Source organism: Haemorhous mexicanus, chromosome 1 (assembly GCF_027477595.1).
Source record: "Haemorhous mexicanus isolate bHaeMex1 chromosome 1, bHaeMex1.pri, whole genome shotgun sequence".
Taxonomy (NCBI): domain Eukaryota; kingdom Metazoa; phylum Chordata; class Aves; order Passeriformes; family Fringillidae; genus Haemorhous; species Haemorhous mexicanus.
In genome coordinates this window covers 20,581,070-20,593,640 of record NC_082341.1, presented here as the reverse complement: position 1 = coordinate 20,593,640, position 12,571 = coordinate 20,581,070, and the positions used below count along the sequence as shown (strand labels likewise).

General features: G+C 38.2%; 2 protein-coding genes across 5 annotated transcripts in view; one reads left to right on the top strand and one right to left on the bottom strand.

Annotated features, from left to right (window-relative positions):
• The window catches only part of VIM (vimentin), a 174,927-nt gene that overhangs the window by 54,413 nt on the left and 107,943 nt on the right, over nucleotides 1-12,571 (top strand). The gene's annotated exons all lie outside the window — the stretch shown is intronic.
• Nucleotides 1-12,571, bottom strand: part of ST8SIA6 (ST8 alpha-N-acetyl-neuraminide alpha-2,8-sialyltransferase 6) — a 72,467-nt gene that overhangs the window by 55,975 nt on the left and 3,921 nt on the right. For 3 of the 4 annotated variants that reach the window (XM_059842466.1, XM_059842474.1, XM_059842456.1), the window contains exons 3-4: nucleotides 6,969-7,067; nucleotides 1,407-1,493 (exon numbers count right to left, since the gene is read on the bottom strand). In XM_059842466.1, the coding sequence (XP_059698449.1) occupies nucleotides 1,407-1,493; nucleotides 6,969-7,067 (186 nt within the window). The remainder of the gene's footprint in view (nucleotides 1-1,406; nucleotides 1,494-6,968; nucleotides 7,068-12,571) is intronic. The other variant, XM_059842482.1, reaches the window with a different exon arrangement.

Below are 12,571 nucleotides of genomic sequence, written 5' to 3'. Positions count from 1 at the left end.
ACAGTTTTGTCTTTTGAATTTTCCCAGTTTGATCACTGGTTGTATAACCCACCTCGACCACTTATTACCCACACTCCTTGCTGGAAACCAAAGACAGCATGAGGAACAGCAAGTATCCTGTACTTAAAGTCCAGTCTTATACGATGTTTTGGATGCTTGATTCCCAGAGGCCTAGAAGATGGCCCAGTGGAGGGGAGATTGTATAAGCAATAAATGAAGAAGTCAGGCTGGACCAAGGAGTGTCTACAGTGCCACTGATTCAAACACCCAGTACAGCAGAAGCAGTAGCAAATAGCTGGAATGTGGTGGCTGGTCCATTTGAAAGGAAGAGAAGTTTAAAAAAAAAATAGATTGGAAAAGAAAAAGCCCAAATGTAGCAAGATGAAGAACAGGTGAGAGCAGTTTCATCTCCTGTCAACTCTGTACAAGACACTTGTCTGTTCTGAAATGGAATGGGCTGCTTTACAGCTCCTTATCACGCTGATAGCTCTATGCACAGCTGAGGCCTGCCTGAGTCAATACAGAGTTTCTTTAACTCTGTGTGTACTCCCACCTCAGCTTTGGGAAAGACCATTAGTCAGCTGTGCTACACAGCAAACACAGCAATTTACAGTGCACAAAACCCTTTACCCTGTCCCCCCCACCCCAAAACCACTTTTTCCAAAGGGATCATGCTGAGCATGTAAATATTAAGCTCTCAATGCTAGTTAACTCCAAAGAGTTGGAAGATAGGTCAATTTATTTATTTTAACAATCATGACAGAATCTTTAATTATGATCTATGTAAAAATGTAAATCAAGAGAGCTTTTTTCCCTGGAGAAAACAGGGATGGAACAGTGAAGCTGTTCTTTAAAACCAGCATGATTTCCAAATGAGAGATGAGTCTTTTCAGAGCTCACCATCCCTACTGAGCATGTCCTTCTGTGCCATCCCAAACAAGGACAGATGGAATCACGTGCTGTCATGCTCAGGGGCCACGACACGCAGTGACAAACCTAATGAGTGCCTTGGGCACTTCTGCAATAGAGGCAATAGTCTTGGGGTAAGGAACACAATGCTTCATTATAGCCTTTTATCAGAGGGCCAGTTCAAATGGACAAAAGAACATTATCACTACTTTTTTAACACTGTAGGGCTTATGCCAGGAATATTTTAATTCATTCTACGTAAGTTAGTTTATTGCTCATTATTGTGAAGACAGATGAAATTACTTATGTATTTCTTTTATTCTACTCAGTTTGCACAGTTAAATTCCAACAAACAGGAAGAGCCCCAGCATTAAAAAGTTAATAGAAATTACTACAAGCAATACAAAATTATCTGTTTAAAAGGGAATATTTAAATTTATGGCATGTTAGAAAAATCTAGGGTAAACAGTTTTTCTTAATGAGATAATGAAAATTACCTGAATTTTGTAGATTCTTCTGGTTTCCTTACCCAGGTGCAGTTCTGCAGTTTTGTGACTATGTGAAGATAATAATCTTCTGAGTATCTAAAAAAGGAAACAACATCAAACACTTGAATACATATGAATGTATATTTAGAAACAGTCTCTAAAAACATTCAAATGATGCATTTATTAATAATAATGTGCATGGTGCATATATAATAGATTGCTTTGAGAACTCCATGACCTATTTTATTTTTGTAATTTGTAACAGCACTATCCTCATTTAACTAGCATGACCTATTAAACATCTCTTCTTAGTACTGGTGTCCTAATGAACTTCAGAAAGTTTCAAAAGTACATTTGTTCCAAACTTACAAAACTAACCATAAATATTTTGAAGTTATTAGAAATCATCTCAAGTGCAAAATTCCAAAATAATATAAATAATTCTCTCATACTTGATGGTTTAAACCTTAACGTGTTTTGAAAAGTGGCTCTTGCTGGCCAAGATAAAACATAACATTTCTTATGCCTTTTCTTTCACTTACTTTATAGAGTCTCCAAAGCTCAGTCATCTAAAGACAACAGACTTATAGTTACAGGTGTAATTTTTCCTCTAAACTGTCTGTAAAATAAAACAATCTGCTATTTTACATGATCCAGAACTTTGGTTACATTGCTACATCTAACCAAAAAGCTCTCTGCTCTTGAAAATCCATTCAAGAGATTTAAATTTGTTCATAAATGAAATACTTCATAACATGCAAGTCAAAAGAATTAAGACATTTTTTGCTTTCATGTTCAATGTTACTACTTCTCCCATTTGTGCCTGGATTATAATACAGGTTTTTAAAAACAATAACTGACTTTAAATAACTGGTGGAATAGTAAGAAAAGATGGTATGGATGTCATTACTTAAATTCTATGGGACTCAAGTCTCCTTACAAGATCTAACTTGTATTATTTTAACAAAAATAGCTTAGTGTTGATCCAAATGATCATGAGTTTATTGAAGCTGTCACTTAGAAGTGTCTATTTTGAACAGTTTTACAAGAGTTGGGACGGCAAGAAACTTCACTTGTTTTTAAGTGGAGCATGAGAATTGATAAAAAGCAATATATAAAAACACTCTGGTGGTTGCAGCAGCAGAGGTCAATTATCTGAAAGCTTCCTTCTCTCTGTTCCACATTTGAAATAAACAGATTGTTTGCTTCATAAAAGTACTGCAATTGCTAAAGGCAACTCATTTATCCTACCCCAAGTAAAATCATGTCCAAGTTCCACATGGAAAAATAAATTATAATTTTAAGAGGAATGTTGCATTAAAACTGGTCTCTGGCTTAAGTTTGCACTTGTGACAACATGTACAAATTTCATCCTCCATACTTAGCAAACTCTTAATGGAACTAGAAGATTATAACTAAACTGATTCTACTGAGCCCTTCACAACTCAAGAGAATTCAATCAGCAGAAGCAGGAAAAGGGAAAAGAAGCAGGAAAAGAAAAAACCTAGTTTCATTGCAGCTGTAGCTGATGTGACCTGGTGCAATACATTCTTCCTCCTTCCAGTCCAACTGCCTTGTGTCACTATGGGTACTTACCTGACTCCACCCCTGTTTTTCTTTTGCCAAGTTTTGCACTTGTCAAATGCCTTCATAGGCCACTTTTACTACCAGGGCAAAAAAACATTCCAGAAGGACACAGATATGCATATACATTTTCTTCTTATTGTGTTAAACCAGATAAGACAGATTCCATCTAAGATCACAGCCAGTATAAGCAAAGAGTGATGGAAATGGACAAACAGGGATCAAGGCACTCCTTTTTTGGTAACTGCCTGCTGGTATGTTATCAGCCTTGGAACTGCAGCCATAGAAAACAGAACTACCTTCCTGCTGAAGCTGATCCTTAAATTGAGTCACTGTGTGGTCAGACAAGTGTCAGTAGGAGTGCAGGGGAAGGAGTGTTTGTGGGGTGAAGGTGAGATAAAAGCACAAAACCGAAACAGCCAATTCTGATGTTGAATAACTCATCTGTTTTCATTCCTTAATATGAACAAGAAATCACTCTTAGATGCTTGGACTTACAAAAAAAATTCACAAATTAATAGGATAACAGACCACAAAGAGTTACTTACACTATCACTATCCAGGAGAAAAAAAATATAGCAAAAGCAAATTCTAGCCTAAAGACATTGATAAGATGAAGATAAGAGTCAGAAATGAAATGAGAAATTACCATCTATTCAGAAGAAATTGCATTGGCTGACAATTTTTTAGTAAGTTACAGGGAAACATTTGGTAGGGAGAAGAATGAAAGCATAATCCATAACCCCAGTTCTGAGACCTCATAGGAAACATAGGCACTCACTGTCAGAAACTGTAAGGGCCCTCTCATACTTGAAACAGAAAATGCACTTAGCATAAAAACACCAATTACAGAGCAAGAATACTGCAGCTTTACCACAGCTGTCTCTACTGGATGGAATTGCTCTTGCTCAGAGGTATCCAAGCTCACCAGCTCACATAGAAAAGCTCCATTTCCAGGTCTTTACAAGTCAGAACACCAACTCTGCTCACCCTATGCATCCCAGTTTAGCTCCTCTTGTGACTTATAGGACACTCTGGTCTGTCAGAACTTGTCTTTACCAGCTGGCACAGTGCCACAGCCAGCACAGACATCCCAGCAGGCTGTCCTGGGGGACAGCAGCTCCCAGCTGTGGCAGCTCTGCAAGGCATCTGCTCACACCAGTAAAAGGTTTCTATGAAATGAACTCCAATACATACAGTATTCCTAGAAATAGTTTTTTAAAGACTCAACATGAAGCTCCGGGATTTGCTGCAGCTGGGTTTACAGCCCAGAAAACTTTGTTTTCCTCTCAGAAAGCGAATTTTAGCATTTCCTGCTTTGAAGGAGGCTTGGGGACTCACTTCTCCAAACAAATCAGTTCAGGCTATCAGGGAATCATTTCATGACTCTGCTGTAACCCAGACAGTCATCTTCTCCACTCTTCAATTTTAAAGACCTGGCACATTGCATATATTTCCACTGTCACCCAGGAGCCACTGATGCTAAAAGGGTTTTATTATTAAGATAAAAAAGGCTCAGGTAAATTGAATTATACAAATACTTGGACAACACAATGATTACAGTGCTGAGAAGAGTGAATGAATCAAACATGGGGTCTTTTTGTCCTGTTTTTGTCTGCCACCTGCACCACAACCATTATAATAATTTGCTGTCCTAGAAACTCACTTATACTATATGAGCCTGACTGACAAATAACACCTGGAAGGCTTTTTTTTTTTTTTTTCCCCAGAATATTTGTCAGGTAAAAGTGACCTTCTATGTTAACTGTGGTGGCTAAGGTGGAATTACTATGCACATTCGAAGCATTGACAAAGTACTAGTATCTTCTAAATTTTGGCAGCAAGGACAAAAGTGTAGAGACAGTATGGACACAACAGGTTAAATGTCAGAACAGACAGCTGCAGTCTCACTGGTTATTTACCAAAACTAAATACCAGCTTGTAAAAAAGGTACTTGAATTAGAAGGAAAATTGAGCAGCAGGAGTGAAAAAAGGACATACTTCTACTTGGCAGTTTATGTTCAAGAAATCACTAATAAAAAGAAAAACTGTGGCATGAAATGCAAAATTATGGGAGGCTCTGTTTTGCCTCTGGATGCTTTAACAGTACCAAAAGAAAAAAAATCAGCTTTATAAGCCCTCAGGAGATTGTACACAGGGTTTGCTCTAGAATAAAAATGGAAAAGTGCTAGCAAAACTCAGCACTCCAGGCTCTTTGCCACCACCAGCACATTCTTGCTATAATAATAACAACTTCCCACTTACATAGCATTTCTTACAATCAAATCATTTGACAAGTTTTAAATTAGTAATTTTTTTCCTCTTCCTTCCAGTTTAAGAGGCAGGAGTGTCCAGAATGTCCTGCAAGTCTAGAACTGTAATATAAAGCATTTCTTTACCACACCCACAGGTCACACCTTGAAAAAGCAACAAAATCCCTGCAGCTCCTCTCAGTGAAGGTCAATAGCTGCAATATTAATGGCAAAAAGCAATCCTTTGCTCCTTTTCTCTCCCAAGCACCTGTTTCTCTTCCTACCTGCTCAATTAATCTTCTGCCTCATTAAATGGTACAGCCCCTTTCTCTTTAACCATGGAATAAAGGTCTTGTACTTTGTAAAGTTTCTCCCACAATCTCGACTCCAAAATGTTCTAATTGTGAAGAGCTCATCTCCAAAGACTGTAAAACTTTGCAATGTGTGAAATAAACAACAGCATTTATATTGCTGCAAGTGGATTTTGAAAGCAATGCAGTGACTGCTTTTCCCTCCCTTGGTGTTAATCACTCAAGTTTTCAGTCAACTGCATTCTTTTACCTCTGCCAGTCCATGTTTCAGCTCTCACTATCAGTGCATCAGTAACACAGTGGTCTAGCATTTTTCAAAAGAATAAAAACTTCAATGATAGTGTTGCTGAAAGAAGTGGAATACTGATGGGAGAAGAGGTTGCAAAGAAGGGGGGAAAAAAGAATAAATATATAAAGAAGTAATAATAAGAGCAAAGATGAAATGCTGGAAATGTGATTTAAAGAGAGGTGAAAGGTCTTTAAATGCAATTAAAAAGTGAGGAGGGGGCAGAAAAGACAGAATAAGTTTTCAAATCATCATTTAATTTTGTTTTAGCATGAAGTAAAAATTTGAATTCTCCAGTCTATTGAATAAGGAAAGGCATATCATTGTTTTTAGCTCACCTTTTGTTTCTCATTCAATTTCTTTTCCCAAATGGAGGGGAGAGGGGAGGGAAGCTCCCAGTATTAAAGACAGCATGGCACCATCCATTTTAAGCTGCAACTCAGTCCTAATGGGAAGTCTTTCTTACTTTCAATGTTTTGTTTATTGGTGCATCCATATAGGAAAAGATGTTACATGTCAAAATCAATGGCTGCTTCTCAGCTTTTCACTTTGGAAAGTGACAAGGAATTTGAGCAGGACTGATATCAAAGTTGGATTTTTCTCCATGCCAAAAAAACACAGAACAGCAAGTTGAAACCCAAAATTAATGTGGGGTGTTTTTTTCCCCAATGTGTCTAAAATTGGACTGTTAGTTTCCTGTGGACTTGTTATCATAATGCAATCATGTGACTAACCAGCAGGTCTTTATACTAGTACATTTCCAAACTTCCTCTAGTCAGCAATGCTGAACAGAATCATTAATTGAAGTTGCTCATAAAAGGAGTGTTCACCAGTGAGGGAAAAGACACTCAAAAATGAAATTAAAACCCACACTTCTACTCAATATTTTTGTGAATAACTTGGAATTTAATGTAGCTAACTGCCAAGAAGAAATCTTGTACTGTGAAAATAAAGTTAAAATCCCACCTCAAATAAATCTTATCCATGTAAAAGAAAAAAATGCAGCAAACATTGGTTGAACGAATTCAGTTTTCTGTTGCATAGCTCCCCTTTAATAAACCAAGAATTATGTAAAAAAGGACAGTCTTTTACTCTACTATTTAAAACAAACAAAGCAGAAAGGACAGCAAACACCTACCTTTTCTTCTTGATAGATGATGACAAAATGTTGTCCTGAATTGCTTTACATTTTGAAGCCTGTTCAAACTGGTAAATTCCATTTTTATTATGAGTTGTTCTGTTAAAAGGGAGGAGGAGGAGAAAAAGCAATAAACTTTAAAAGAGAGAACATATTCTACCAATGTTGTCACATTTACTTTATTATGACAATACGATTAATAACCGTTGATTTAGCTGAAAACATTACTAAGGAAACCTTATGGACTTCTATTGTGAAGCTCTTGTTATTAAAAGAGTTTTCTGCAAGGGACTATAAAATATTTGGTTCTCTAAAATAACCCTATTGCATAGTCTGAATTATATTTTCCACTTTACACTGTAATCAGCAAATGTAATTTAAAAAAAAAAATTAAATTGAATGTATCTTGAACATTAGGTTTTGAAAATTTAAAATATTCACTAGTAAAATATTTAACAGATGTGATTTCCTAAAATTGTTGATGAAATGCAATAGTCAGAGTGAATGTAATATACAGAGGAAAGTTCATCCACAGGTGAAGTGGATCTCTGTACTTTGACCTTAACTTACTGATTCAAGCATAATACTTCCTGCCTTGTTTATTCTTTATTTACACAGAAAGAACAAATATTTGTAAAAGGAACCAGGGGAAGTGCCAGATAGTGATCTTTAATTCCTGTCTTATTTTCATCAAACTCCTGTGTGGTCGTCTTGCTCTGGGCAGCACTTGTAGATGAATGAGATGTAAATTAACAAATGACTGAGACACCAAGGTCTCATTCATTCACCTCAGTTCATCCTGTATCTATGTCCAACCTCATACAATCACCCTCTTCTAACAGCACCCTTCGTTCTATGGATTGCCATTTATCATAAAGATTTTTCCTCTGGCATTATTTTCCCTGCCCCTCACCATTTTCTTCCCTGCCACCTCCCACTCCTCTTTGCTTCTTTCCACTGATTCATTACTTACAGAGCCCTTGGACATTGCAGCCTATTTGCCCAAACCAGAAGTAGAAACACAGAAGACAGATTGTGTGTGCTGTTCTTAGAGAACAACTGAAACATCTCTGCACAGAGGCACTCACACAAAGAGGGAAAGCCCTTCCTGCTTTGTGCTTCTGAGCCATCACTGCTTTTACTGACAAGGACCAAAACCCCATTGCCTTCACCTGCTACAGCATGGAGACCCCTTAGCAACAAGATTTCTGACAAGCTGATTTTGAAGACCTTGCTTGGGAAAGATCCCATTTCAAGCCATAGAACCAGAGTGGCTGAGGCTGGAAGGCATCTCTAGAGCTCATCTAGTCAAAACTCCCTGCTCAGGCAGGCCTACCTAGACTGGGTAAGCAAGGACCATGACCAGATGCTTTGAATATCTCCAAGCACAGAGACTCCACAACCTACCTGAGCAGCCTGTGCGAGTGCTCAGTTACCCTTACAGTGAAAAAGTGATGCCTGATGGTCAGAGGGAACCTCCTGTGTTTCAGCTGGTGCCCACTGCCTCTGTTCTGTCACTGAGCACCACCAATGAGAACTTGGCTCCATCCCCTGCACCCTCCCTTCAGGTATCATCCTGAGCATTCTCTTCTTAAACACTTCAAATGAGAAGAAGAAAGAGAAGAATAAATGCTTGTTTATTTTGCTACTGAACTGACTCTCATGGTCATAGGGAAGGAAAGAACCACCTTTCTTTTTGTTTCCCTTGCCCACAAATTTTCTAGAGTTAGTCACCCCTAGTAGCAATTTCCACAGCATGTAGGCTGCCAAGGAGAGAACAGCCCTCTTCATTTCCTCCCACCACAAATAAATTCTTCCCAGTATACACTCAGTGCCCCTGAGGAAGTATCCAGTCTGTATGCCCTTTGTTGAGGAAAACAGTAAGACAACACAACATAAACCTCTATCCTTTCAGTTCTGCAGTGACTTCAATAGATAGTAACAGCTGGCACTGCCTACTGAGAGCTCCTTGGCTGCCTTTGCATACAGCTCTTTATCTCATTTTTTCTCAAGGAGTGAAATACAAATAGCAGAAGGCTCTCAGAGCACACAGTTCAGAGCTAAGAACTCTGCAGATCTCACATAGCAAGTGCTAGCAAATATTCTGCCTATAAAATTTATGTACACAGGTTTACTGCAGCTTGGTCTGAATGGTTCTGTCTATGCAGAACAGCCAGGTAGGCCCTTTCCAGTTCTCAAACAAATTTAGTTAGCACTGCTTCCTCTCATGCTTCCTCTCTCTTGCTTCTTTAACTTAGTAACATCAAATGATTATTCTGCAGCTGCAGCTTAAAATAAGAGAAATGGCTACAGGCAAAAGTTTTGCTGCCTAACCATCATCTTAAAGAAATAGAAAAGAAAGAAAAAAAAAGAAAAAAAAGAACAACTGATAAAAGCAAAGTCCATGTTACTGCTGCAAATAAGCCTTTCATTATAACTAAAACTTAAGATGCTGGATGCTGATTTGAGAAGTGGCCCCAGCCCTTCTGAGCCACAGCTGGCCAGAAGAGACCCTGCCTAACATGTGAAGACTGCCGAGTGGATGACCAAGTCAGAGCAGGCAGATGGGTTTGATCAGCTCCCTGCAAGGGGCGTTAGCAGAGCACCAACATTCTTGTACAACTCTGAGCAGACAACCATTACAAGTCCTTACAGCTTCCTATTAATTTATGTCTTGAGATCTGTGGGGCAATGAATAAATATTCTCTCAAATACAAGCTTTACTCCACAGACTTTTAGTCCTTTAAAAAATTCATAAGATCAACACAAGCAAGTTGCCTTATTTTTTAATACACAATTGTTTTTATGCAATCATTTTCAAGACCTGAAAAATTCAAAAAAGAGGAAGTCAGAGAAAAAAAGAGAACAAAATAAATCCCTATTCTGTTTTGTCATTGAAGCCTCAAATCAGTTTTACAGCCACATGACAGATCACCAAAATGCTTCTTCTGTGGCTTTTTGAACATAAAATTTACTTAACCCTCTTTATGTGGTTCAAAAGGTACAAAATTAAAACAATTTATTTTCAAGAGATTTAAAACAATTACTCATTCCATTAAAAGTTAAATTTCTGAATTTCTGTTTCACTGTCAGAGTAGCCTCTGCTTCGCATGAGGGAAATCTTTTTGCACTTAAAGATGGGTGTGCAAGAGGCAGTCCAGACTTCTACTGCATTACTCATGGAAAAGTTGTGCAGACATCAAACTCAAATTTCTGCTCATTTCAGACAACTGTGCAAGGCAACATTTACCACTAAATGAATTTACCTGACCTAGTCTTTGTTCACTACTTAGAGCAGCACTACAACTTCTGCAATGAGACCAATAACGTGCCTAACAACGCAGATATCAGGCAACATTCAACTAATTTTGTGAACTATTCAGCTAAATGAGAACTTGAAGTAGAAACATTCTGTTGGCTTGAACTCATAAAACTGACCATACAGGGAAATTTCAGCTGTATTTTCCCTAGGGCTTAGATGTTCTCAAAGCCAGTCTCATTGGACCAAATCTGAAAAACAGGGGCTTTTTTTAATCCTATACGAACAGCTTGAGGACCACATACTTCCTATGGTAATTCTAGAAACTCAGGAAGTACACCATCTGTACTTACATAAATCCTCAGTAGATTAAGACCATGTGCCTTATCTACCAGCACGTTTTTATTCTGTGTCTTGCTCTCAGGAAGACAGTAGATCCTCAAACTGTAAACTGTTTAAGACAAGGACTGACTCCACCTTTAGACAGAAACTATATGGAAAGTCCTTTTGCTGCTCCTGCAGCATTCAGTCCTGAGACAACAGCGAACCTTAGTGCAGGGAATCACCAGACAGAGGGGTATGTCAAGTAAAACAGCATTCAGGGGGAGCAGAAAGGTACAGGAAGGAAAGGCAAAGGCACACCCTTTAGAAACAAAACCAAACCCAACTCCAGTTATCAGAGTAGGGAAATGGGACGGGCGTAAGAGGGAGGAATGGTCGGGAAGAGAAGAAAAAAGGCAGATGGAAAAACTGGTGCTGTCAGTTATAATGTAACACCAAGATTAAAAGGTCACTCCTCTAGATATCCCTCAAAATCAGGTAGAAACAAAGAATGTGGGATGAGATATCCAAAATTTCTCAGAATTGAACTGTCTGGCAGCAGTGAAAGCAACGAAAATTTCACCTCCCTAGTAAGTCCACACTGAAAGTAAGGGAAAATCCCACTCATTGGCTATTCACTCCACACCCAGCATAATAAATTGTTGCTCTATAGCTTCTTGATCTTGTCTGTCTGAAGCAGCACAAGAGCTCTAAACATGTTTCAGCTGAGCATCTCCAGCTAAACAGGATAACTTCTGTTTGCACATTTTTATCATTCTACCAAAATGGCACTGGATAGCATTATCCAGATTGTGAATATCTTCTGTCTTAATCTCTCCCTTGAAGGGACTAATTTATATTTGAATCTCATCACCTGTTAGTTGAATACTATTAAAAAACCCAAAATCCATACTTCCATAGGAAGGGTGCTCTTAAGTGCTGTCTTTGACACTATTTCTAATCAATCAGATGATAAGAATATAGTGATTTTTTAAAGTTCATATCACCTTGATTAATAAGGCAATACACAATTTAAATTCTTGGTGAAATGGACTATAAAAATTGCTTCATCAAACCACAGGAGTAAGAATTTGTCTTGAAACATTAATCACAGCAAATGTTAAAGGGATTGATCCTACTATCTTTGTTCAAGTTCCTATAGAGGTATTGCTTATCTAAGAAATGCTAACTTTAACACAAACTGCATCTTGAAATTATTTGAAAGACTTTCCAGTGCATTCACCAGGTGAATGCACTGGAACAACATCAGATACTTTTTATTTATAAAATCCATAAACTGCATGACAGGTAATGACAAGCAACATTCAGAGCCTCATGGTAGGTGAAGTGAAAAGAATAAGGTACTTACACTAAAATCATGTTCCAAGGGCACACAATAGAATGACAGAGCAGTTTCACTAGGACCAAGTAAACAGAAACCTTTCACCACTGTCAGAACATAAATGCGCCCTGGCAGCAGCTTTCAAGTGAACACCTATTCATTTAGAATACATGAGGCATGGGTTCAGAATGTGCTCCTAAAATATATCTGCATGCATCACTTGGGGATGAAGGGGCAAAATATTAAGAGAGCAGTAAAATTAGTGAAGTGGACCCCCACTGCTGACTAATCTAAACCATAGCAAATGATTTGTGCAATATACTAGGCTACTCCATAATTGTGGTATTAGCCTGTCTCTTCTTCCCCTTCTGACTGCCTGAATGCAATATTTTGTCAGGAGACAGAATGTAGCCTTGTTAATTAAGTATAGCTGTTTCCTTCCTAGGCCTGCATACAGATCTGCTGCTGAGAGAGGAATTGGAGAAATCAACACTATGGAACACTGTATTAATACTAACTTGTTTACCCATAGATTCTCAATCACTTGCTCCCACTGTTCAATTACCTCAGTGGTCTTTACACTGTGCTTGCCCTGGACCTGCAAAGACAGAAAGCAAGCTGGGGAAATAAGTGAATGCCTTAAAACTGGCAACACAGACTAACAGAGTAATGGTGGTCAGT